Source organism: Squalius cephalus (genome assembly GCF_949319135.1).
Source record: "Squalius cephalus genome assembly, chromosome: 2".
Lineage (NCBI taxonomy): Eukaryota > Metazoa > Chordata > Actinopteri > Cypriniformes > Leuciscidae > Squalius > Squalius cephalus.
Genome location: NC_137123.1, coordinates 33,617,403 through 33,643,188, shown reverse-complemented (window position 1 = coordinate 33,643,188; position 25,786 = coordinate 33,617,403). Strand labels below are relative to the sequence as shown.

The 25,786-nt window shown below is 36.2% G+C and overlaps 1 protein-coding gene across 2 annotated transcripts; it reads left to right on the top strand.

Annotated features, from left to right (window-relative positions):
* Window positions 1-3,246: 3,246 nt before the first annotated feature.
* Window positions 3,247-24,792, top strand: itga6b (integrin, alpha 6b). Of its 2 annotated transcripts, XM_079859223.1 has the most exons (26): window positions 3,247-3,503; window positions 13,773-13,900; window positions 13,990-14,069; window positions 15,120-15,381; window positions 15,754-15,879; window positions 16,493-16,706; window positions 17,127-17,320; window positions 17,660-17,748; window positions 17,857-17,984; window positions 18,255-18,344; window positions 18,612-18,673; window positions 18,796-18,959; window positions 19,348-19,494; window positions 20,190-20,305; window positions 20,534-20,687; window positions 20,775-20,858; window positions 20,942-21,021; window positions 21,127-21,204; window positions 21,312-21,414; window positions 21,589-21,762; window positions 21,876-21,974; window positions 22,300-22,410; window positions 23,260-23,358; window positions 23,482-23,607; window positions 23,760-23,859; window positions 24,418-24,792. In XM_079859223.1, the coding sequence occupies exons 1-25, from the start codon at window positions 3,331-3,333 to the stop codon at window positions 23,820-23,822; spliced, it is 3,144 nt and encodes a 1,047-aa protein (XP_079715349.1). In that variant the 5' UTR covers window positions 3,247-3,330; the 3' UTR covers window positions 23,823-23,859; window positions 24,418-24,792. The 2 variants fall into 2 exon arrangements, with proteins under 2 accessions (XP_079715349.1, XP_079715348.1); XM_079859222.1 differs by lacking the exon at window positions 23,760-23,859.
* Window positions 24,793-25,786: the final 994 nt, after the last annotated feature.

The following is a 25,786-nucleotide window of genomic DNA, read 5'->3' as shown; positions in this document are numbered from 1 at the left end:
TCAAAATGAATGATGTAATTATTTATGTCTTAGAGCAAAACTTTTGGGTGACTGTAGTGTGGACTTTCTTTGAATTACAATTCAGTAAATTACATTTCCTGTCATTTCAATTCAGTTCAAATTCACACTAATTAATTTAAAGAGAACCTGTTCTTAAATTTAAAAATGTTTTCTCTTGATAAAATACTTGATAAAAAGTTGCATGGGATTTCCATTATAATGAAGTACCAACATCCATCCCCTGATCAGTTCTTGCCATGAAGGGAAGGCAGCGCATGACTTACACCCTCGGACATGACAAAACCTGCTTCTGTCAACATATCTCTCCATTCTCAGCCCCAGCCCAACCTCTGGAGACACAGTAGCTGACAGAATTCACTCTCTCTGGCCAGACTGCAGCGTCCCTGAGGTGTCTTCAAAACACTGTCTAAATCTGTTCGTTTTACAAACCTTCAGAGAAAATCCAGAACGGTGTACACAAAAAAATGTAAAAAACAAACAAAAAAAGACCTAGGAGGAAATACAGAACAGAGGGGACATTAATATGATTTAAAGCCACCAGAATGGAACTGCAACAGCAGATTGAGATTTACGGCTCTGGGATAATTCTGCTCTCCATGCAGATTTATTTGCTGCTGCTGTGTAGAAACACCGACCACCAATGTCACTGAGAAAAAGAGAGGAGGAGGAAAGAGAGAGGGAGTGCATACTAAGTGATTGGAGTGCTTATGTTCGAGGGAAGGGGGTGGATAAAGAACAGGAGAAAGGGATCGAGGCAACGGAGGGGTTGGGAGAAAAGAAGACTTTCATCCAGGCACGCCCAGTGTTTCTGAACATTCTTAGCCTCGGGCATTGCATTTCAACACTACTGACATCAGAACAGCAAAGTTCACCTGGTTGAAGTGCAGAGAGAGATGCTTAGACAAAGTGAGTCATCTTTCACAGGGAGTGGCTGTGTATGCCTGGTCAGTGAATCAGACAACCACTGTGTGTCTATTTGTTTTCGCAGGTCTCACCCTAGAGATTCTCTGTGGTGGCCTCAATCACTGACATAGCAACATTGCAATAATACATCTTTAAAGTTGTAGTCAAATGACAATTCACCCCATTCTCTTTTAAATGCATGTTACTTATTGTGAATGATTCATCCATGCATGTTTTTTTTGTTTTTTTTTTGACCTTGCAGTTTTAATAAAAAACATTCAGGTGAAACAACAAACTTCTCTCTTGTGATGTATAGTATGCAGGACTACAATCATTTAGTCCCCTTAAATGCCTTAATTCATCTGCCTTGCAACACCCACATCTCAAAATTGATGTGGAAAATCAATTGTCAAAAAAAAAAAACTACGTACCTTACATTTTTTCTTTCAATAATCTGTTACACTCATACGCACGCAAAAAAAAAAAAGAAGATCTGTGTCGATACCTCTATTTCATTGCAACATTAAAAATGTCAAACATTTTATTGACCAGATCAAGCTGTTGGCAAAATACAAACCAGAGGTAACAAACAAACAAACAAACAAAAAACCCAGGCATTTTTCAAAATATTTGTGTTCCAAAGGGGGACAAAGGCATACAGGTAAATGATGACAGAAATTTTGGGTGACATTTTCATTTGTGGGTGAATATCCCTGTATTAACATCCTTTAAATTTCTATCCCAGAGGTAATTTACTAGGCTATACTAATAATCAGAGGGGTCTGACATGTGTAGATTGTGGAGATTAATGGACTATTTTAAGCCAATAATGTTATTATTATAACTGAATAATATAAAAACTTACATTCCTGCCTTGCCATTTTTCCAAGTACACAGATGTTATCTTCTTATGGCCATTCTCAATGAAGTTCATGTGACTGTTTTTCCCCCCTCCAAGTCACCTTAATTGAATTAAAATTCCTGTTTATTCTGTGAGTATAATGCATCTGAAGTGCTATTTGGTAAAATTCTGAAATTTATTTCAGTATTTTGGTGACCTTTTTTTATGAATTGATACTCTGATTATTATATGTTTGATACTATATTCAATGACAATATTAACAGGTGAGTATTTGTCTCTATTTCAAATGTCAGTTTTTATTAGGCTATTTAACCTTTGTCTTTCATTCCTTTTGTGTATGACCCCCACCCCCACATCACCAATCCTCTTGGTAGCATTAAACAAGCTCAGTTTTATTAGAATGCTTACATTGTTTCAATGCCCTAATTGTCTAAAAACAGATTTGGGACAGTACAAGGCTTTTAGCCAGGTTCAACCACATCGAGTAAAACACAGGGAGGTCTAACAAGCCAGAGATTAGAGGCTGTGAATGTCTGTGTTAATTTGCACATCTGAGAATTCATGCTCACAAACACAGACAAAGAGATAAACAGAGATAAAGAGTAATGCTTGTGTGGTCCGGTGCTATCTGCAATAACCCCCTGATGTAGATAAGCAAATTTGAATTTGTAATATTGCTGTAGGGGAGGACGGAAAGTGCTTTAACACAAGGCTGAAATGTAAAACCAACCAATTAGAAATCACTATCATACATGTCAATTCTGTACAAACTGGATGTCTTATAATATGTTTATAACTTGATTTGCAATCTTGGCTGTTGCATGTTTGCAAATAACAGAGATGGTATCTTCTAAATCAGCAGCTGTTTGTTTAATTGCATATCATTCAAGTGTAGCCTATAGGCCCTGCATTTAATTACAAATTATAATTATAGGCTAATATTATTTTATTTGTATTAAATAAAGTAGGCTACATTTGATTACCACCATGCTGTCTGTGCACTCTTTGTACCTTATACAATAGTCTACAAGCACAATTTAGGTCTGTAGATTTATAAACAGATAAATTACATCTAATATAAGGATAAAATATAAGAACATGGTTAATATATTTTATAAAAACAAAAACATTTACAGACTTTTAAATGTGTTACAACTTATTAATTACTCCCTGCAGTCAGAATGCAAGGTTTTTGGTGTAGAAAACTCTCATTCATACTATTGAGCTATTTTACTCACCAGACTCATCATGAGTCATGTGAAATGACACTCGAAGGAAATCGTTGTTATTTTTACGACGATAAATCTCTAATAGCATACGCTCGAATAACCAAAAGAATGCTGAATAATGAGGAAAAACGAAGCCCCGTGTTGTACTGGCAGGTAGAGGCACGGCAGAGGGTGGAGAAGGGTGGAGGAGGAGAGGAGGAGAGGAGGGACGTAAGAGAGATTCCTCCCTTATAGGCATCCACAAACCTAGCAGAAACGGGCTGCAAGTCTCAACTCTAAAGCGAGAACCCGACACGAACGGAACTCGACAGCACAATGGGATCTTACAGGACTTTAACCTTACTTCTTCTCAGTTTTTTGGGATGGACGCTGATCTCTGCCTTCAACCTGGACACAGATAATGTTATCAGGAAAACGGGAGATCCCAACAGTTTGTTCGGTTTCTCCCTGGCAATGCACCGACAACTCAGACCATCTGATAAAAGAATGTAAGCATTTATTTCATCCTCTTTGGAGTCCAGGTATCGTGGCTTTCTTAGGGAGTTTATTTCACATTAGCAGCAAGTTGAATCCAGGTACTAAACATTTTTGTAATTTCAAATATGTAGCTGGCAATATGCACAATTGCACATCCACCCTTAACCGTTGGCTACAGTAAGGCATGCGCCCCTATTGCACCAGTTCAAGAGCATTAGATAAGGGTGATCCTTAAAGAATTAAATCGAAAATGAAAACTCTGCAATCATTTACTCACCTTGCCTGATGTCGTTTTAAACCCGTATTATATATTTGTTCACCCTGGTGAACACAAAATGAGAATAATGTATTTTTCATGCAAAACAATGTAGGCTAAAGATGCCCAAATCTTAAAAAGTCGCAAAATCACTGAATGGTATAACGTAGACCTCTTAGATTTTCTGAAAGCCATACGATTGTAATTGTGAAAGAAAAGACTTACATTTAATATAAATATGATATACCTAGCTCTCCTTGAATCGTCTTCAAGAGAAGTAGCGAATGATTCAGATGAGTCGGATGTTAAATGAATCGTAGATCCATGACGGTCTGAATGATTTGAACCGAGTGTGTCTGACTCACTGACTATCTAAGATTAAGATTATTAGTGAATAATGACTTAAATTTGAGTTTGTTTAAACAAAGCTACATGGCAGTGAATATAGCAACAACAACAAAAAGAAAGAAAAAAGTCACGTGGGCCAGACATTTATGTATAAAAATTTGGAACAACATGAAGGATAGTAAAAAATAAAGAATTTGATTTGAGACTGTTTGTTATGCAGTGTACTAGAATGATATTTCAGATCAAAAGGTACAAGACAGCTGCTGAAAAAGGGCATTTCAGGGCACAACTTTAACCATATTTAGCTTCATTGGGGTCATTAGAGATGTCCAGTCTCCTTCTCGTTTCTCACTGTGGAGATGTCTGGTCTCCTTCATCCTTTAATTTTCAACCTCTGTGACCTCAAGCACTGCAGGGATTAGATTGTAGGTGGGATCCTTAGCACTTGAAGTTATTTGAGACACATCGACTTTAGACAGTGTTTCTAGAACATATTTTATTGAATTTTCAGTCATGACAGTTTGATATTGTTTTTGTGGTTCACTTAAAAAAACACACTGTGTTGCCTTGGCAGCACCAGACACGCATTGCTAGTTTCAAGCCTAACACGCAAGTGAAAGAATGTGTGCAGAAGCCTGTAACTCATTCCTCAAACTCACTATACTGCCATCAACCCTGGCAGCACAGAAGAGAGACTGCCAGGATTGACCTCATGTTGATCCTGCAGAGTCCACCAGTTATGCAAGTGACTGATGTTGAGCTTTAGTGTAACTGCTTAGAACATGTGTGAGATGTACATTTACATTTAGTTATTATTTAGCACATGCTCTTATCCAAAGCAGCAAATGAGGAACACCACAATCTGTTTATCATACAAAGCCAACAATTCTCAAAGTACTGCAATATCAAGTTGACGAGTAAGCAAGACTACCACATAAACAAAACTGCAGAAAAGCAGAAAAAGGAGAGAACGTGAAAATTATATACGAAGTACATTATAGTTGAGGTTATATTTCCTGTAAAATTCAAACATCATGGTTAGCAGAAAAGCAGTTAGACAAAGTAAGACAAACTGAAGTTTATTAGCAAATCATCACTAATTTTGGAACCTCTTCCAGCTGAATTGTGCAATTTTTTGTATGGATTTATGATGTATTTCAAATATTTCAAACCACACCCAGTGTATGAAAGTCACATTTATGTGTGTGTGTATGTGTGTGCTCTGACTCATATCCTCGGTGTGTATCTCATGCATGGGCTTGGCAGACTGGCTGGCTGTGTTAGAACACAACAATTCTGCTTGTTAGTAACACATGCCCTACAGGTGTGTGTATGTGTGAAGGTGATTCACATTACTGCAGGCCAAGGCAGGGCAGGGTGTGTGTTGGGGGGCATTGATGTAGCATTCCTTTGGCTTGTCATACAGCTGGCACGATGGAGCTGCTGTCCTGGTCAGTGTGTGTGTATGCTTGTCTGCCACGTTATCTCTTTTGCTCAAGTGAAAAATAGTTGGGAATGAGGAGCATACCTGGAAAGAGATTCCATTCTTCGTCTGTGTGTGCGCTCACTACAAAAACACATAATGCTGATAATAACAAGGCACTTTTTTGGACTGTTTAAATACATCTAAAGAGTTATATAAATAATGTTGAAGGGATAGTTAATGCAAAATTAAAATTATTCACTTACTCTCCTGTTGTTCAAACCCATAAAGCTTTTATTATTGTGTGGAACACAAAAGGAAGCTGCAAAGGAAGTATGTCTGAACTACATTATTGTAAGTAAATAATAACAGCATTTTCATTTTTGAAAACACAAATGCAGAAAAAGAGAAAATACATCTTGATGTCAAGTGGGCTACATGAAAATCCTGACCAGGACCCGATTTCATTTTATTATTATTATTTTTTTTACATTACCTATATCTCTATCTAAAATACTATTTCTCACTGCTATTATAACTATTATATCTCAATGCAGTTTTTTTCACTGATGCCTCAGTTGTCAAAGGTGTGGAATATTAACTTGTAGTTGTAGTCAATATAACATTAGGGATGTATTGTATTGAGTTCCCTGGAGTTCTGTGTTACATTGTGAAATGATTCCATTGCAACAGAGAATATGTAAGAATACTGGGAAACATTGCACCAAGTGTGCCCAGACTTCTACAGAACTTGGCAGAAAGTATGTTTAAGATCTAAGCTCTCACTGAACCTGAGCCCTGATCTTGGCACTAGTAATTGATTGGTTTTGACTTGCCAGTACTCCACTGAAGCAGTCTGGGCTGGTGGTGCTTTCACAATGGGAGTTGTTCCGTAAGACAATTGAAGCAGTTTCTTTCTTTTTTTTTCTTTTTTTTTCTTTTTTTTTTTGTACGATTTCCACCAATTTTATTAATTCATTCAACTAATAAAATGCATCCTGGACAACTGAGTGGAGGATCGCTTACTCACCTGCGAGTCAACCATTGTGCAAAAAGAACTACTGGTTTGTGCAGCAATGAAAATGAATCAACACCAAATTTACCAAATGAATGCCCATACATATAAATGCACAAGACGTCACAGAAAATGCAGTGACAGATTATGTGAAGCAATCACATCCAGAGTTCATCTAACGCAAGTATCTAACTAAATAAAATAACAATCTGAAAACCAGTAACACTCTGACATTGTGAGTGATGTAGTCACAAAATCACGTAATGTTGGAATTTGAGATCCTCCCTTTGAAATCCGATCACAAGTGGTCACAGGAGACATGTCCTGGTGTAAGCAGAACCTGAGTCTCTGGGGGCAGGGGTCTCTTTGTCTTAATCAACATTCACAGTTGACTTTGCTCTGTAACATATTTTGAAGGTTTCTTTGGGTATCTGTAGTGTTTCCTCGACACATGTGTGAACAATAATAATCAAACTTTTTTATCTGATTTGGCTTTAACATATGGTGGAATAATGTAGCTGGCAAAACACATTCAGTTTTATATACAATAATATGTTGGCCCATATCCCAGAGAGCAGTGGGTCCATTTGGCATGGAAATTGGCTATCTCTTCCTCTTCCTGTGATTCTCTTAGCTTCCTGTGCAGGAGTAGCAATTAATCTTGGGCTGAATTTGTACGTCAGTAAGAACAGGCAGCTATTGGCCTTATACATCACTCTATTGCATTGGCCTACAGAATAGTCTCAAGAATTATTATCTTACTGTAGTTTGTCCACAGGATGCATCATGCCAGCCCCACTGTCATGCTAGATCCACACCTCTCTGAGAAACTTAAACAGTGCTCCCCACTACAGTGTGCTCATGGGAAATTGGGTATGCAGGTAGAAATTTGATGTGTCATGTCCCGATACCATTTCTGCTCTCCCTCCCTCCCTCTACTTTCTTATTACTACAATCACCAATATAATGATGTCAACAGTCCATAAATTATAAAAAAAAAAGTGGCCCCATTTAAACAGGCTGTAATTTAATTGATATGCATCTAAAAGCTTTAATAAATTATGCACCGTGTGGGACAAATAATGCCTCTGCTGCTACTATATCAGAACAACACATCCCTATTATTATTCTTTTCTGAATATATTATTTCCTTGATCACCTTTAAAAGTATAGGCCTAGTTCACCCCAAAATAAAAACGTTCATCGTTTACACACCCTCATATTGTTACGGTTATGTTAAATTTGTTTCTTTATCAAGGACTTTTAAGTTGCTCATCTTTGTTTCCTGTGTCCTCTGTTCCTGTTTGATCGTTAATTGCTATGTCAATTCATTAATTATCACACACCTGCTATTTGCTATTCAGTTTGTTATCACTGTGTATTCAAGTTCCTCTTGTGTTGCTGTTCAGTTGTCGGGTATTGTTTGTGTTTAGTGCACACTGCTACACGTGTGGTTTATTGTCATTAAAATGACCTTTGTTTTGGAACTGGAGACTCATCTTCATCTTTTGAACTTGCAGTATACATGACACATATCTTTACTTTTTGAAAAACAAATATTTTTAATATAATTTAGAGATTTCTGCATTGAAAGTCCGTTCCACCAAAACTTTTAAGCTTCAAAAAAATCAGAAGGATAGAAAAAGTAATTATCTGAATTTAGCGGTTTAATACAAGTCTTCTGAAGAAACAAACTGCTCATACAGTATGATGAACAGATTTAATTTAGGCTGTTATTCACACAGAGCACATCAAATATGACCAACGGCAACTCGGTTGTAATCATTTGATGCATGACAACAAACCTCTTTGATTCTTGTGCATCAAGAAAGCATGTTTGAGCTTGTTTTGACTACCATATTTAATGGGCTTTATGTATGTAAACCTGCAGTTTACTGCATCTGTAACATTCCGGGAGCTATGATAAGCGGGCCACTAAGACTTGTCTCTAAGGTCTTGAATAGTATATTCTATTGAGCCATGGAGAAAGATCAAAGCTCCATTCCCCCTATTCTTTCCCCCTGTGAATGTTAGCGATGGCCCTGGCTCTATCCAACACCATATTTTGCGAATATCTATTCCTAGACTTATAGGTAGTCATTAATTTATCATTGCCTTAAGGGAGTCGGAAAATCTTGTTCTCCAGCAGCACCTATGTTGTGCACAGTAGGTCAGGTAATATCAGTTTGCACTCTGTATCTTTAAGCCTTGAGTCTTTGAAATGTTTGAAGCACATCTGGAGCTGTAATTCAGCTGCTGTCAGTTCGTAATGTGAACCATGACACTCCAAACCTCCTCAGCAGAACCAGCTCTTGCACCATAGCAGTGGCCTCCTCTGTAGATTCTTTAAAACATCAATGCTTGACATTCCATACAAAATTATGATAAAATTGTTTGGCCTAGTACACTATATTACCTTGATTTACTGCTTATCAAGTAAAAAAACAACAAAAAACACTTGCTTTTAGCCAACAGTGAGTAAACAAGTGTTGGTTAAGAGATGTGACAAAACATTCAGATAAAGTTTTGAATTAAAGACTAATGCAGTGTTTTGGAATTTGGATATAATTTGTAATTATTGCTAAAAGAAGTGTCAAAAGAAGTGAGCGCAATGGTTAAAAACGTCTGTCAAGCGTGTTTACTGATAGCTACATTGAAAAACACGTTCTGTGTGAATGGTCCTTAAGGCCGTGTGTCCATCAAAGCATTTTTTTGTTTTCAATGAGAGCGCTGCGTATTTAAAAATGGCAGCAGCTGCGTGACCATGTGCTGAGCATTTATTTCACGTTGAGTGCTTGGCATTTTTTTCTGGGTGCCGAGTTTAAAAGTTTTCGACTTTGGGTAAAACGCAGCGCTCATCACTGTTTTTACCCAGCCTTCCAATCACAGAGGAGGAGAGGCGGGAAAAATGCCACACTGACCAACTGTCACCCTGCTTGTACAACGAAAACAAGAGCCAGAGCATATACTTTATATTGTGTCGGCATATTCAGATCTAGTAAGCAAATATTCTGTATCAGCAACCAAAGTGTCTCAACTGAAAAAAAGCTAAACTGCTAGGTGTTCTTTTTAGAAGAGTGCCTGGTGTGTTCAGCTGGTTAAAAACACTTTGGTGGACACACGGCCTAAAGCCTGTGATACACTACATGACTTTTAAAAACTGAACAGATTTTAAAACACTATCATACATTTTCCGTACACTTGCCACATTATTGCTGACTTTGTAAATGGTAACAGAGAAAAAATGGGCATCAAACGAATGAAGATCACACCAGACAAGTTGTTCCGAACACAACAAACTCACACAGGAACATGTGCCTCGTTGCTTTAAGACACAGATGAAAACAATATATGCTCTAATAAATGCAAAATGTGTTTGAAATCCTCCAACTGGATGGATTCCTAAAGCTATAAGTATGTGTCCAGCATACACAACATGATTTTCTGCAAAATCTGTCAACTCCAACTGCCCAATATCAGCTGGAGACTGGTTAGCTAGCTAATAAACTAGACGATTCCTCCAGGCTGTTTAGTGTTTAGTGCATTCCAGCCTTAAGTTGTTTAAGTTTCAGAAATTATTTGTTTCTACGGCAAAGCTCATAAATGCCAAAATGAATCTTAGTGTGGATTTGTTGGTATTGACAGCAAAATTCACATCAATTCTCTTGTGTAATCAAATAAAGTGCAACAAACAACACTGGCTAAGTGGCATAACAGATATTTGTATAGAAGTTGCTACCGTTAGCAACCATTTTGTTTTTTACATGATGTCACAGTCAAATTGGAGCTTTCACAAAATTATGTAAGGACAAAGATATGTAAGGACAAGTTGGAAACTAAAATTATGATAATTCTGACATGGCACACTCAAATGCACCATAACATTTAGCTAGCCAGATTAAGTTTATTGACAATAGTGCCAAACTCTCTTACACTTTCATGTCTTGTGCTCTGCAATTATTCAATAGATTCTTAAGATTTGAATTATAACAAAATATTGCAGTTGAAATAGATATTATCCTATTGGTTATTGTCTATATGACCGTATCGTAAATTCACCAGCCTTTAGCCTATAAACTTTTAATGCAGGCATATTGCTGATTTATGAACTGATTGAAATAATCTATTTGGTCAAACATCCCAACACATGAGTGGCTAGTGTTGCAAGAGTTAAAAAAGTATTTTGCAAAATACTTTACAAGATCAGAGTAACGTTTTACATTTGCCAAACCTGCATTTTTTCTTTCCTATTGAAACTATATGAAATGTGTTAGAAGTCAAGACCATTTGCTCTCAAGAATGAGTAATTGCTTAATTGTTTCTTTCTCATTATTTTGAGAGCCTGACATATTTAACAGATGAGACATAATTCTCTGTGTCTGCATCATGATTGAATGCCAGTGTTGGACTCTGGCCTCAGGACACATGAAGCTCTATCTCTGAATGAGCTCTCAGTAAATAGAATACTTGTCCTCTCTGTTCTCCCCTCCCCCACCTGCACATCTCGCTTTCCTTCTATCGCTTTATCCCTCTCACTTTCTGAATCTTACATCTTTCGGTTGTGCTGTGGACTTTTTTTTAAAGTTTTAAAATAAAAATGTTTAGTTCTTGTGTGATGTTCTCTCCAATTTATTTATTTATTTATTCTACCTTGGAATTTTGGGCTTGTTTATCCTGTATATATATATATATATATATATATATACATATTATATATTGGTTACATCCCCCTGGGGAGTGATTAATGGAGACACATTACATCACCCACAATCACACACTACCAGACTTTCAAGTTGTTTCAAACACAACGAACTCATTCAGAAACATGTGCCTCGTTGCTTTGAGACATGACTGATGAAAACAATATATGCTCTAAAATATGCAAAACATGTTTGATATCCTCCAACTGGATAGGTTCCCTCTGGCCAGCATACACTACATGATTTTCTGCTAAATCTGTCAACTCAAACTGCCCAATATCTGGAGATTGGCTAGCTAGCTAATCAAGTAGCGTTGATTCCTCCAGACTGTAAATTGTGGCAAAAATCTAGGCAAGAGTTGTGTAGTGCATTCCAGCCTTAAGTTGTTTGTGTTTCAGAATTGTTTTGTTTCTACCCAAATCATTTGGGGTTTGCAGAATGGAATGATGCTGTTTAGGAGTTGACTGTGATCCAGATTATAGCAATTTCCTGAAACATGTGGGTCAATTTAGATGGGATGCGGGTTCAATAACAAAGCTTTTAATGAAATGTAGGGGTTTTGTGTGCAGTCATTTTCAGAAATGTTGCAATTACAGAGTATGCATCAACCCGATCTCATGAGAAAATTTGACTATTTTACGAGCTGGCAATTCCGTATAAATTTGTATGGTTTGATTTCTTCGAAAATGTATGAGTTTTAGAAAAAAAAAGTAAGCATGAAGGTCCGCACCTAAACAGAACCCTCAGTGAGGCGTAAGCAGATCGTATGAAAATGTATGAATGAGATTGTATAAATTCACTACCAATTTGGCAAAAACATAAAATAGTTATGAATTGCCATGCCAGTGTGTGTGTGTGTATGTGTGTCACGGTCTTGGACTCTTATTTTAATATTCTGTTCTGTTTCCTTTAGTTCATGTTTTCCTGCTCTGTTTAGTTTTGGTTTCTGATCATGTTCCTGTCAGTTTCTGTGGTTATTTATAATCATCAGTTTTTTTTTTATCTCCCACATATGTACATTCTGTTCAGTTCAGTCCTCTGTCGGTTATTGTCTGTTCATGATTAAAGTCAATTTTTGTATTGAATTTTGGCGTAATTGAGTTTTGAACCATAATGAACCATTACAGTGTGTTTATATGAGAATATTTTTTATGAATGTTTTGTAAGTAATATCTTTTTTTGTTTTTCTTATCATGTTAAAAGACACTAGAATGTTCTTTGTTCTTTGTAGTGTTGTTGGATGTGTAATGTGTAATGTAGATCATTTCAGCCTGTGCATTGCATTAGATTTAATGTAATCATGAGCATTTTCATCAGATATAGCAATCTGTATGCTCTTGAGAGTGGAATGAATAGCAGGTATTCAGTGGCTATTTTTGCCCAACACAGAAAAGTTTGTGTTGCCCTTTCAGAAAAACAGTGCTGTCTCTGTCTGTTTGGAAAATGTGACTCTAAAGCTATTCTCTTTTTGTGATCCAGACACAGAGTCTTGGTCTATACGCTTGTTAAATCTTAGGCACAGAAGGAATTGGGATTGATGGAATTATCAGTAGATCTAGGCATGAAATACACTTATGAAAATGGGGGGAATTCCCACCCTTAAATGCCTTGTGTGTGTGTGTGTGTGTGTGTGTGTGTGTGTGTGTGGGGGGGGGGGGGGGGGGGTATTCTATTATTTTATGCGAAACAATGTATGCATCTGCAAAAGGTAAAACAGTGTATGCATCTGTAAAGTTCTAGGACATTACCCATTGTTGGATTTTGGTGAGGGAATTGTGGGACATGTAGGCTTTCTTTCAGTCAGACCCTTTTTGTCTATGCCCACAAAGAGAACTTGTGTAGCTGAAATCTGTGATGTGTTGGGATGAATGTTATCGCTGAACCAGTCAATCCAAAGAAAAGAAAAGAGCCTTTCACTCTCATAAATGAAGTGAAACCAGAGATACAGCCATTGAGCGGTAGATACCTAGGATTTCTGTGGCCTACATTTTCTTTTATTCAGAAGAGAAAATATCTTCTCCTGAGTTTTTCAGTGGAAAGAATAGAATGAGTGCCCTCTCTAATACACAGTGTGAAGGTGTTTTCAGTGTGGGCTGTTGAATCTGCATTGTTTCTACTGAGGATCCTACTGAAAACCCATGTGTGGGGAAATAAAAGATAATGATGCCATGAAGCCATTTACTTATTCAAAATCACTGTAACAAGCGCAAATATTGCTCCAGACTTTCAATTGTTGACTGAGTCAGTTGAAAAGAGTGTATCAGATTTATCATTTATTAAAACTATTATAAGATCGCCATTTTTACCACATTATTGCTCATGTTTCCACAAAAAAAAAAAAATTTACTTCTTGATAAGCATATTCACCCTATTCACACAATTCTCATGCCAAGTATGTTATCTGCTTTGGTTACTGAGTCTCTTTTGTGTAATTTGGAGCTGCTTTAGCAAGAAGAAGAATGAAAGATCATATATTTTTTAATATTAAATTCACAAAATTGCAAATCCATGGGTAAATTTCTGTTTGTTGGTTTACAGGTTGCTGGTTGGTGCCCCAAGAGCTAAAGCATTGTCCAAGCAAACGTCAACAATTACGGGAGGGATGTACAGCTGTGACATAACTTCTCCCAGTCAGTCATGCCAGCGAGTAATGTTTGACAATGAAGGTAAACGCAAACACATGAAAACATGACACATTATACGTTATAATGAGTTTGTGTGTGTGTTAAGTGAGGTATTTTTATTGTGCATGTAGAAAACTTGCAAACCGAAAATAAGCAAAACCAGTGGATGGGAGTTACTGTACAGAGCCAGGGACCTGGAGGAAAGATATTGGTAAGAGAGAGAGAGAGAGAGAGAGAGAGAGAGAGAGAGAGAGTGTGTGTGTGTGTGTGTGTGTGTGTGTGTGTGTGTGTGTGTGTGTGTGTGTGTGTGTGTGTGTGTGTGTGTGTGCGTGCGTGCGCGTGTGCGTTTAAATTAGAGAAGCAACAATATTAAAACTCTGACCAATACCTGTAAGCCAATAATTATTTTCATGTTATGGCTTATGACCGGTAAATGCAGATATTTAGATTCATATTAAGATATTAAAATCGATCATGTTATATGCTACAAGTAAATTTAGGAATTACAGTATAAAAAAAATGGATATTCATTTTAAGATTAGCTAAAGATGGCAAGTGTAAAAAATAGAGGAAATGAGCAAGCCGATAACCGATATGGTACCGATATATTGTGCATCCCATAGTTTTAATGTAAATTACTGTACAAGAGCTAGTTGTCATGTCTGTAATATCCCTTAAAGAGATTGTTTATCCAAAAATTCTGTCATTATCTATTCATCCTCATGTCACTAAAAACAAATGTAATTATGGTCCAAGTAGTGTTTATCACAATAAGGCCTCTTCAGCTTTGTGTGAGGAACAAGCTGAAATATACATTCAATTTACTGTAAATCATGTATTACACCCTAACTTCTAAAATCATATTCAAATATTTTACATGTCCAAATCAACAACAAGATAAGTGTGTGCAGTTTGTCCTTCTATAAATAAGTGCGTTCCTGCTGAATCAAAGTTTCCCCTTTAAAAGACTGGGATAAGGTGCACTACTTCGTATGGACTTGAATGAATACATTTATCTTTTTATCACATTAAATTGATCAAAAGTGACAGTAAAGACATTTAGAATGTTACACAATATATTTAATACAATTATTAAACAAATTTTACTAAAGTACATTTTAAAATATATTAAAGCAGAAAACAGTCATTTTAAATAGTGATAATATTTGACAATATTACTGTTTCTACAGTATTTTTGATCAAATAAATGAGCCTTAGTGAGTATAAGAGACTAATATGAACTCACCGTGTCGCTCTCCAGGTCTGTGCGCATCGCTACCAGCGGCGCTTATTTGTGAACACAATTCAGGAGCTACGTGACGTGACGGGTCGTTGCTACGTACTAAGTCAGGACCTGACGGTTGATGCAGGCTCAGATGAAGATGGAGGGGACTGGATGTTCTGTAACGGGAGAAACAGAGGACACGAGCGGTTTGGTTCATGCCAGCAGGGTCTGTCTGCTACATTCACAAAAGACTATCACTATCTGGTGTTTGGAGCACCGGGTGCTTACAACTGGAAAGGTATTGGAGGATTAAAGTGCTTGTATTTACTGCATGTATGTATTGAAGTGTAGGTGAGATCTTCATGGTAAATTTCATGGTCAGTGAAAATCCAGTTTAAATCATTTGTTAAGGTTAGATCAATTACAATTACAATGGCCAATGTCGAACAAAACCCATAATTCCCCACATTCGTGGCGCCCTCATGACGCCCTCAAGTACATCAGAGATTTTATTTGTTCGTTCATTGCATCTGACGTATTGTATTTTATCCCCCACTATTTAAACTTTGACATCTTTGCTCCATCTCTTCACTCATTCACTTTCTCCATCCTCAACCCTTCACCCTTTTCCTTTCCTTGTTCACTCACTCCTCCACTGGATGGATATCAGGAGTGGTGCGGATGGAACAGAAGAACAGCTCTCTGTGGGAAAATTTTGATGACGGCCCATATGAGGTTGGAGACGAAAACCGACTTGATCCAGACCTGGTGCCTGTCCCTTCCAACAGTTATTTAGGTGAGTCCATCCTCACATAACAATCCATTCATCATCCACAGTCCATCATGTGACTCGCTAAAGAACTCGATTAAGTGAATAAACTTTTCAGCACAGTTTTAACATGGGTGTCGGTAGGATGCAAGGCATAGATATGCATTGCCTTTCTTACCTTTTGTTTGGATTTACTCCTTTTTGCTTCTATTTGGCTGTTTAACTTTGACTTCTAACTTTGGCTGTTTGCTTTATTGAGTACAAATCTTGTTTGTGCAACTGTAGGTGTGCTGTTCATGTCTAGCATATCTAGTAATCATCCTGATAAGTTTGTCTATCAGTCACCTCCCCTTCAGGTGGCCAAGGAGAACATTTATGATGTGGCATCCAATAGCTATTTAGGTTTGTGGGATTTCCAGGACGCCACAACTTTATCAATTATTTGCGTTCATCCTGGTCATTATACATTCTATTGTGAACAAAATGTGAATGTTGTTGCTACATAACTGTATTTTATTTTTGTTGTTGTTGTTGGTTTCTTGTTTTCATCCACATCGCATGGGTAAAATGATGGAGTGTCCAAGTCAATCAGAACCATGAATGTTTACACAAATCTTCTGATTGGTTGTGTCTGTGACAGGTTTCTCTTTGGACTCTGGAAAAATGCTGACCAAGAGGGGTCAGTTGACTATAGTTGCTGGGGCTCCAAGAGCCAATCACAGTGGGGCAGTTGTGCTATTAAAGAAGGAAGAAGGTAAATCATCCATGTTGACGGCTGAGTACATACTAGAGGGTTCCGGACTTGCCTCTTCCTTTGGTTATGACCTTGCAGTGCTAGACATCAATGGAGATGGGTAAGATCCAAAATACATCATTATTATATTATATTATATTATATTATATTATATTATATTATATTATATTATATTATATTATATTATATTATATTATATTATATTATATTATTAAATATTTTATTTTATTTTTATATTTTCAGTATCATCTTTGTAATAATTCCATTTAGTATGGATTTTTATTTATTTCAGTTTTCGTTTATAATATTTTAAATTTTTAATCTTAACCTTTAATTATTTTATTTCACTTAGTTGTCAAAGCAACATTTCTAAGTTAAAATTTTTAATCTAATAATTCTATTTGATTTGATTTGAACTTAATTTCACTTAATACAATGTATATTTATTTGATATATTTGACATTTTTGATAGTTTTAGTTACCAATCAGTATCATTTTGCTGCACTGATTATTAAAACAGGTGGCAGGACATTGTAGTCGGAGCACCTCAGTACTTTATTAAAGACGGTGATATCGGTGGGGCCATCTATGTTTACCTTAATAAGGAAGGGGCTTGGGACAAGATCACCCCCGAGAGGATTGTGGGAGCCGCCAATTCCATGTTCGGTTTGGCTGTGGAAAGCATGGGAGATGTGAACCTGGATGGTTATCATGGTATGTGCTGGTAATGCAAAACACCTCAATGCAAACAGTTTCCAGGAAAGATAAATAGAGAAGAAGAGATGCCATAATGTACATAAGTCGTGATGACACTCTAGAACTCACATTAAACATATACATAATAAAAACATTAAACATGCATTTAGAAACATACGCTAAACATAACATAACCTACTCCAAATCCTCAAATTCTTAACATTACACTTATATGTGAATCTATATAGAAGATAACATTAAAACACTTTTATAGTAATGATATAGAAATTATGATAATCACAAAGATATTTGTTAATTAATATAATTATTAATATAACTTGTAATTTATTTTCTCAGATGTTGCTGTTGGTGCCCCATATGAGAACAATGGAGCTGGAAACGTACATATATACCATGGTTCATCTCGAGGCCTAAAAAAATCCCAGGTTTAGCCATATATTCACTTTTCTTTTCTTTCAGTTGTCTTTCAGTGTTAACACATTCTTTCTTTTACTATTTTTTAAAAAAAAATAACGTATATTCAATAATTTCAGGTTCTTGAAGGAAAAGATCACAATGTGAAACTCTTTGGATACTCTCTTGCTGGGAATATGGATATGGACAGAAATTCTTACCCAGATCTGGCTATTGGGTCTCTCTCTGATTCAGTGCTTGTGTACAGGTATGATCATATTGATGGACAACATATCATTATTTTAAAGGATTCTTTATTAACAATGAAAGAACACTATTATATATTAATCATTGATTATATTTATCATTAATATTATAATACAAATAATTTAATAATAGTATTAACATGCATTATTATGTCTTCATTTTATACAATGGTGTAAAATGGCTACTAAATTTGCTATTCATTTAGCACTATAGATAAATGATTAAATTCATAAATTCACTGAATGCATTCATTATGTGTTTTCCACTATAGGGCACGGTCAGTGATCAACATTGAAAAGACTGTCACCACCACACCAACGGAGCTAGACCTTACTCAGAAAAACTGTGGTGACAATATATGGTGAGAGAACTATAAACAAAACAAGCAATCCTTATAGGGATAGTTCACCCAATAATGCTAATTCTGTCATTAATTACTCATCCTCATGTCGTTCCAAAGCCGTACAACTTTTTTTTTCATCTTTGGAACACACATGAAGATATTTCTGATAAAATCTGAGAGCTTCCTGTCCCTCCACTGACAGAACATTTTTGTGTGAACTAACCCTTTAAACATTTTACCAAATTGTAAACCTTTTCTGAAGCAAAGCTTTATTTTGTGTTCTAGCCTTAGCGTGACAGCCTGTTTCAGTTTTTCTGCCAACCCCAAAACCTACAATCCTAACCTGAGTGAGTTCATGTTTCTCAGTAATTGTTCATCTGTGTTGTCCAGAATCTCATCTCTGTAAACAAATGCCAACATTTTTTTGTTGCTTTGTATGCTGATGAACATGTCTTTTTCTCTTCTGCAGAGGTGGCATACAATATCAGGGTTGAATCTGAAAGGAAGAAACTTAATCTTCCTTCTAGAGTCATCTTCACCCAGAGCTCAACCAATGAGTATGAAAGCAAAGGGATCGTAGAGCTCAAGGGTCAGGGCACACAAAGCTGTGTTATGAGAGACCTCAGACTGCAGGTACAGCAGATCAATAGTAGCTTTACAGCATCCCTTTTAGAGGGTAATATAATAACTACTGAGTGACATGTTAAAGGAGCCCCGCACATGACATGCAAGAAAAAAAAGTAAATCAAGGGAACAAATGAGTAAATCGTGTGTACGATTTAGCCTACTAATTTTTTTTCTGCATGTCATGTGCAGGGCTCCGCACATGTTGTTTAAGTAGCAACATAAAGTTGCAGGGGGCAATTGTGACAACTCCTCAACAGTTTTACCATAATATAGTGAAAAGGAAGTACTGCCACCTAGTGGTGATTAAATTGGGATTGTTTTTTACATCAGGAGTGTCAATGTTAATGCTATTATGTTAGTGGATTTTAATAATGCAAGTATATCATGTTCAAAGGAAACCCTGAAAGACAAACTGAGAGGCATTCCCATTGAAGTCTCTGTGGAGCTCCTGAAGCCAACCACTCGCAGGAAGAGACAGACTGCTCTCCCTAACCTACTTCCCATCCTGGACTCCAGTCAAGCAGCCAGTACTACTACCAGTGTAACCACCGTCTTCTTAACCAAAGTGTTGATAACAATAATGAGCTTTCAGCTATATACCATATCATATGAATAATGTATTACTTACATTACCGTTCAAATGTTTGTGATCAGTATGATTTTTTAAAAATGTTTTTGAAAGAAGTACCAAATATTATTACAACAACTGTTTTCTATTTTAATATATTGAAAAAAATATATAATTTATTCCTGTCATGGCAAAGCAGATTTTTCAGCAGCCCATTCTCTAGTCAGTGTCTTCAGATTTCTGATCCTTCAGAAATCAGACTAATATGCTGATTTGGTGCTCAAGAAACATAGATTTTTTTATTTATCATAGTTGAAAATGGTTGACTTACTGTCACTTTTGATCAATCTAATGCATCCATGTTGAATCCTGAAATTCTAAAAATAAAACAAAAATCTTACTGACCCTAAACTTTTGAATGATAGTGTATTATTAATTACACAAGCATTATTCACATTAATCAATCATATCAGATAGGCTACAGGTATTGAGTTACCTATTTAAAATAAAAATTAAAACATTTCAATTTTCTGTTTGTTACTGTTCAGTTATTTTTTCATTTATAGCTCTTAACAGTTTGCCTCAGCTTTTACATTATAGTAGAAGTAAACCTTTATCAATCACTCATATCTCATTCAGTATTAATTCTGAATCATACTGCCTTTCAGGTTCAATTTATCAAGGAAGGATGTGGTACTGACCATGTATGTCAGAGTGACCTGCAACTACAGTATAAATTACACACTAGGGAACCAAACAGGGACATCTTTCATCCATTACCTGAGTGAGTTTTTATTTGTTATTGTATATTTGTGGGGGTTTCAATTAAATGACTATCATGTCATATTATTATGTCATAACTACACACTCATGTCTTGTGTCAAGTGGCATCAGTTGCGTAATTCATGAAAGCGAATGAGCAAAGTACTCTTTTTTAATCAAAGCAAATGGCAAAAGGAAGAGCCATGAAGACGAGTGTATCTTTAATCTCTCTGTTTCTCTTTCCTCACAGAGAAAATGGAGTTCCCATTCTGTCTCTTAGCGATCAGAAGGACATTGCCCTGGAGCTCAAGGTGAACAACAAGGGTGAAGATGCTTATGAAGCGCAGCTGACTGCCTCCTTCCCCAAATCCCTCTCTTATTCTGCCGTTCGCACTAAATCTAGTGTAAGTCCAGCTGCCAGATATCCATCTTATTCGTTGTTTGTTATTATTATGAAGAATTGGTTTTGAAGTGCTCTTAAATCTTTACAGGAAAAACCGATCAGCTGTTTAGCCAATCAGAACGGGTCTCAAGCTGACTGTGATCTCGGAAATCCGTTCACTAGAAATGCAGAGGTAAATATTTAAAATGATATTTGACAATAGTTGTATTTTCGGTCTGGACTTAACATTCATGAAAAAAACAAACACTTTTTCAGACAACTTTTTACATCATTCTGAGTACGGGAGGAATTTCTTTGGATACCACTGAAATTGAAATTGACCTTAAACTCAAAACGTGAGTGACAACATAACACTGGATAGTATAAAGGCACATTATCAAAGCTAATTTAGTACTAGCCATGTCCATATTGACATATGACATGCTTTTCGTTAATTGCAGGACAAGTAACCAGACGCAGTTTCAAGCAGTCAAAGCCAAAGCCATTGTTAAGATCCAGCTGCTGTTGTCTCTCACAGGGTAGGTTTGCAAACTGCAGTATTATTTCTCAGTTACACTTCTGATGATGATATTATCAATGTTCTGTCTTTGTAACATCATATTATGTCATCGTGTATCATCTGCAGGGTAGCTAAGCCATCTCAGGTCTACTTTACTGGAGAAGTTAAAGGAGAGAGTGCCATGAAACTGGCAACTGATGTTGGCAGTCCAATTGACTATGAATTCAGGGTAACTATGAGATTTCCTAACATAAAACCTAACATCTTTGAAGGAATTTTGTACATTTACAATACTTCTTTTGATCATATGAGTATTTCTTTAATTGCATTCTAGCTATCAAACATGTGAAGATATTTAGTAGCCTGTTAAAAGATGGATCCTGTTCATTATACTGACTGACAGGTTACAAACTTGGGCAAACCCCTCAAGTCGTTCGGCACGGCATCTATGATTATCCAATGGCCTAAGCATAACTCCCAAGGCAAGTGGCTGCTGTACCTCATGAAGATAACCTCAACCGATTTAGACAGCTTCAGCTGCTCCAATCAAGATGAGGTCAACAAACTCAGTTTGAAGGTAGTCCTAAAATCGTAACTACTGTCAAAATGATCTTTAGTTTTCCCTCATGTTTCATAAATAGAAATAAAAGATGCTTCTATAAAGGAATGAACTGATTATGTGTTATCTAGGAGCCTTTAGTGTCACGAACGAAACGTGAAATTGGGGAAACTCCGGCAAAAGAGGGAACAGTCTCTCTTTTTACTGACAAGAGGAAATACACAGTTTTGGTAAAGTCACTCAAATATTCAGAAAGTATTCAGACCCCTTAATTTGTTATCACATTTTGTTATGTTGCAGCATTATGCTGAATTTATCACATCAGTCTACACTAAATTACTCACAATGGCAAAGCAAAAAAACTTATTTGTGACAACTTTGCAAAAAGAAACAAATCTGAACACATTGACAAGTATTCAGACACATTTAAGCATAAGGCTGCAAAACTGAAGGGGGCTGGATATTTTCGGAATGCATTGTATGTATTTACTTAATGAACATTTATCATTGATAATCAGCCTCTTGTTTGTAACCACTGGCTTGTTGTGTTTTTAGTCCTGTGAGGATGGGGCGGAGTGTATAACGTTCAAATGTCCTCTAATGGGAATGGACAGCAATGCTGTCATTAGCCTGAGAGCTTACCTTTGGAACGCTACCTTCCTGGAGGTGAGTGTGATCTTTCATTAGAGGTGTGACCCTCATTTTTAAATGGTTACATTTATTCAAAAACACATGGAATTCATACCTACAATGATCTGAATGCAGTTACTCTATGATGAGCCAGATTTTAATTTCTGAATAGATTCTGAGTAAATAATGTCAAGATGATAAAAAATCTATCTATCTATCTATCTATCTATCTATCTATCTATCTATCTATCTATCTATCTATCTATCTATCTATCTATCTATCTATCTATCTATCTATCTATCTATCTATCTATCTATCTATCTATCTATCTATCTATCTATCTATCTATCTATCTATCTATCTATCCATGAAGAGTTCAGATGCAAAAGCCTCTAAGTGCCATCTGAAATTTTCTTCTAGAATGATCATTTTTATCAAGCTCGTATATTTAAGTTCAGTAATTTCACTGACAATTCATAGGTAATCTTCATTGCCATTTAAGTGAAATTACTGAACTTAAATATACAAGCTTGATAAAAATGATCATTAGTTAAAAAAAAATAGTATATATATATATATATACTATTTTTTTTTAACTGCTTCACTGCTTATTAATATTAGAAAAAAGTGTTTAGGTCAAGGTAAAATGCCATGTGGTGGGATTAAAATTGATGAAGTCTGTACACTCGTTTGTATTCAAGATGTATTTTTGTTTTTTCTTGACGGTTATATCACATAAATCATAAAAAAAATTCATGACAATGCCAAAAGTAAAAAAAAAAAAAAACATGAAACGAACTTGAATAGGCTACAGAGAGAACATTTCTATTATTACCCTTATCATTTGTAAGTATACTTTTGCTAATTTCAACTATTTCTTACAGGAATATGCAAAATTGAACTACATTGATATTATTGTCAAGGCATCACTCGATTTCAAGACCTCAGCTACAAATATACAGCTGAAAAATGAGCCAGCCCAGGTGAGGACATTTACAGCATTTATTCATTCTCCTTCCATGATTTGTTCCATGTTGAATCAATTTGACTTGATATGCAGGGCTTAATAAAGAATGCACTTTAAAATACAATTTGTCCTGTAACAGGTACGCGTTACTGTGTTTCCCGAACGCAAAGTAGCACAGTATGGTGGTATGCCCTGGTGGGTCATTCTGGTGGCCATTTTACTAGGACTCCTCTTGTTGGGCCTACTGGTCTTTCTGCTTTATAAGGTAAGGTCACATGACTAAATTCACAACCTGACCCATTTAGGAATACCTAAACCTGTTTTTACCTTCATTTTTTTCAACTTTGACAAAGTGTAAAACAGATTTTCATTCGTATGACATTGCGTATTTAAAACAGAAACCTTTACCCCTTTTAGTGTGGTTTTTTCGGCAAAAGCGACAAAGAACCTGAAAAAGAGAGGCTGACTTCAGATGCGTAAAGTGAAACAGACAGAGAACGAGAACCTCTTTCTTAGGGTAAAATAACTCACAGATCAAGTTGACCTGTGTGCTCAGAGCTAGCATGAAAGGTTGGATTAGCCAATGCTAACCTACTGCTGTCTGATGCACATGCTGCCTGTCAATGCCAAATGTGGGGTAATGGTGGCAGTTTCCATGGCTTTCATTGCTCAGTGATAAGCAAAATGCTATGAGGAATGCAAACTAATCATGTATGAATTGTTGGAAAAGGGTTTATACATGTTTGTGTTCACTTTTTCTCAGCTTCAGGTGCGTGTGACTGGGTATGACTGAATGTCTGAGTCTCTAAAGCTCTTTAAGCCTGTAGATGTGGCTTGATTCAGGAACTTGCACATTTCTCTGGCCTGCTTGGGTTATTTACCGGAGCATCTCTCTCGCTTTCAGCACATGATTCTTGCTTATGTCTTCTTCAAAACATTGAATGTTTTGTTCTGACCTCATGCTAGGCATGCTGCACACACAACATCACTTTGTCTTTGTTCGTTTTCCTGTAAAAATGATGCTGTTGAGCATTGTTAGCATGACGCTATGCTAATTGCCCGTTTTTCCGAACAGTGTGGATTTTTCAAACGCTCCAAATATGATGACAGCGTCCCCAGTTATAACGCTGTGCGGATAAAGAGGGAAAAGAGGGAAGAGAGGGACTATATGCCGGGGAAAAAGGAAATGGATCCTCCGGAGAAGAAACAATGGATGACTTCTTGGAATGAGAATGAGAGCTACTCATAGCTAAATGCTAATCTGAAAGCAAACCAAAGACTTCCATCCCATGGCCTTTAATGCTTACTTTTGGACTCACTGATCTCTTCTTACTGTTAATATTCCATCAAAACATTAAAGGAAACATTTGAGATTTTATTTTCGCGATACGGTTTTTTAAAGATTGTATTACAAAATGGTGTCTGGAAGGCGTATAGTGAACAAGGAGTTTTGTTTTAGATTGAAGTTTGCTTTCATGTTCCACCCAATTTGCATATCATAGTTTAAATTCACTTCAACAATGTATATACATTTAATGTATTTATTCTCAACAGATTTTTTTTCTGTTGTACAAAGGCCAAAGATTAAAAGTTTTTGTTTTGTTTTATGAATGCCATGTGTGGGCCAGGACTTCATGATATCCAGCTCAAACTGCCTGGATGAATGTAAATATTTGTGTCTTTGGATTTTTTTTTCTATTTGTTGCTTATTTCTTAAAACTAGTCAGGTACATATTTCATTTTCATAGGCAGGTGTTCACTGTACTTTAAAACTGGGACATATTTTACTAGGAACTACTTTGTTATAATCAGATGTTTGATATAATATCATTTGACTGCTACAATCCATTGTTAGATCAGCTTTTAAAGGATTCTTTTACTTTTTGAAGGTCATTTGAAAGTATCTTTGTTTAAATGTAAAGTTGCTTTTATTTTTAAAAACAGCAGCTGTTGGCAAAGCAAATGCTCAAATAATGAAAGTATTAATTCTGTTTGTTTGTAAAGTGACATTGATTTGGACAATTGTATGTATTGTTGAAATTTTAGCCACTTACAAATGTATTAGCTCACACGCAATTGACACTGAAGTAATGAAATTGATTATTAGAGATTCGTTTTAATTTTATAAATAAAGATTTTTTTCTGATCTTAAAATTAACGTAAGAGGTGCAAATGTTTTTAGTAAAACTTGGCAAAAAAAGAGTACAATGCTTAAGGCTTTGTGTTGAGGAAAACTAGCAGGTAAAGAAGCTGTGAAGTTTGACAACATGTAGTCACTGATGATTGATGAAATATGAAGACACAAAAAATACATTGGATCTGAAAGAACAGATACCTGAACAGAAGGCACACTCTCTGAAGAAAAGGTACAACAGCTGTCACTGGTTCCCATTCAAAAGGAAATATTATGTACTTTAATGGTACTAACATTTTCTCAAAGTATA

Excerpts from the sequence above, each read along its gene's own strand:
- itga6b (XM_079859222.1), top strand. The coding sequence starts at position 3,331 with ATGGGATCTTACAGGACTTTAACCTTACTTCTTCTCAGTTTTTTGGGA. Across the intron at positions 21,205-21,311 it reads CTGCTGTTGTCTCTCACAGG|GGTAGCTAAGCCATCTCAGG; the intron begins GTAGGTTTGCAA and ends TATCATCTGCAG. Across the intron at positions 21,975-22,299 it reads AGAGGAAATACACAGTTTTG|TCCTGTGAGGATGGGGCGGA; the intron begins GTAAAGTCACTC and ends TTGTGTTTTTAG.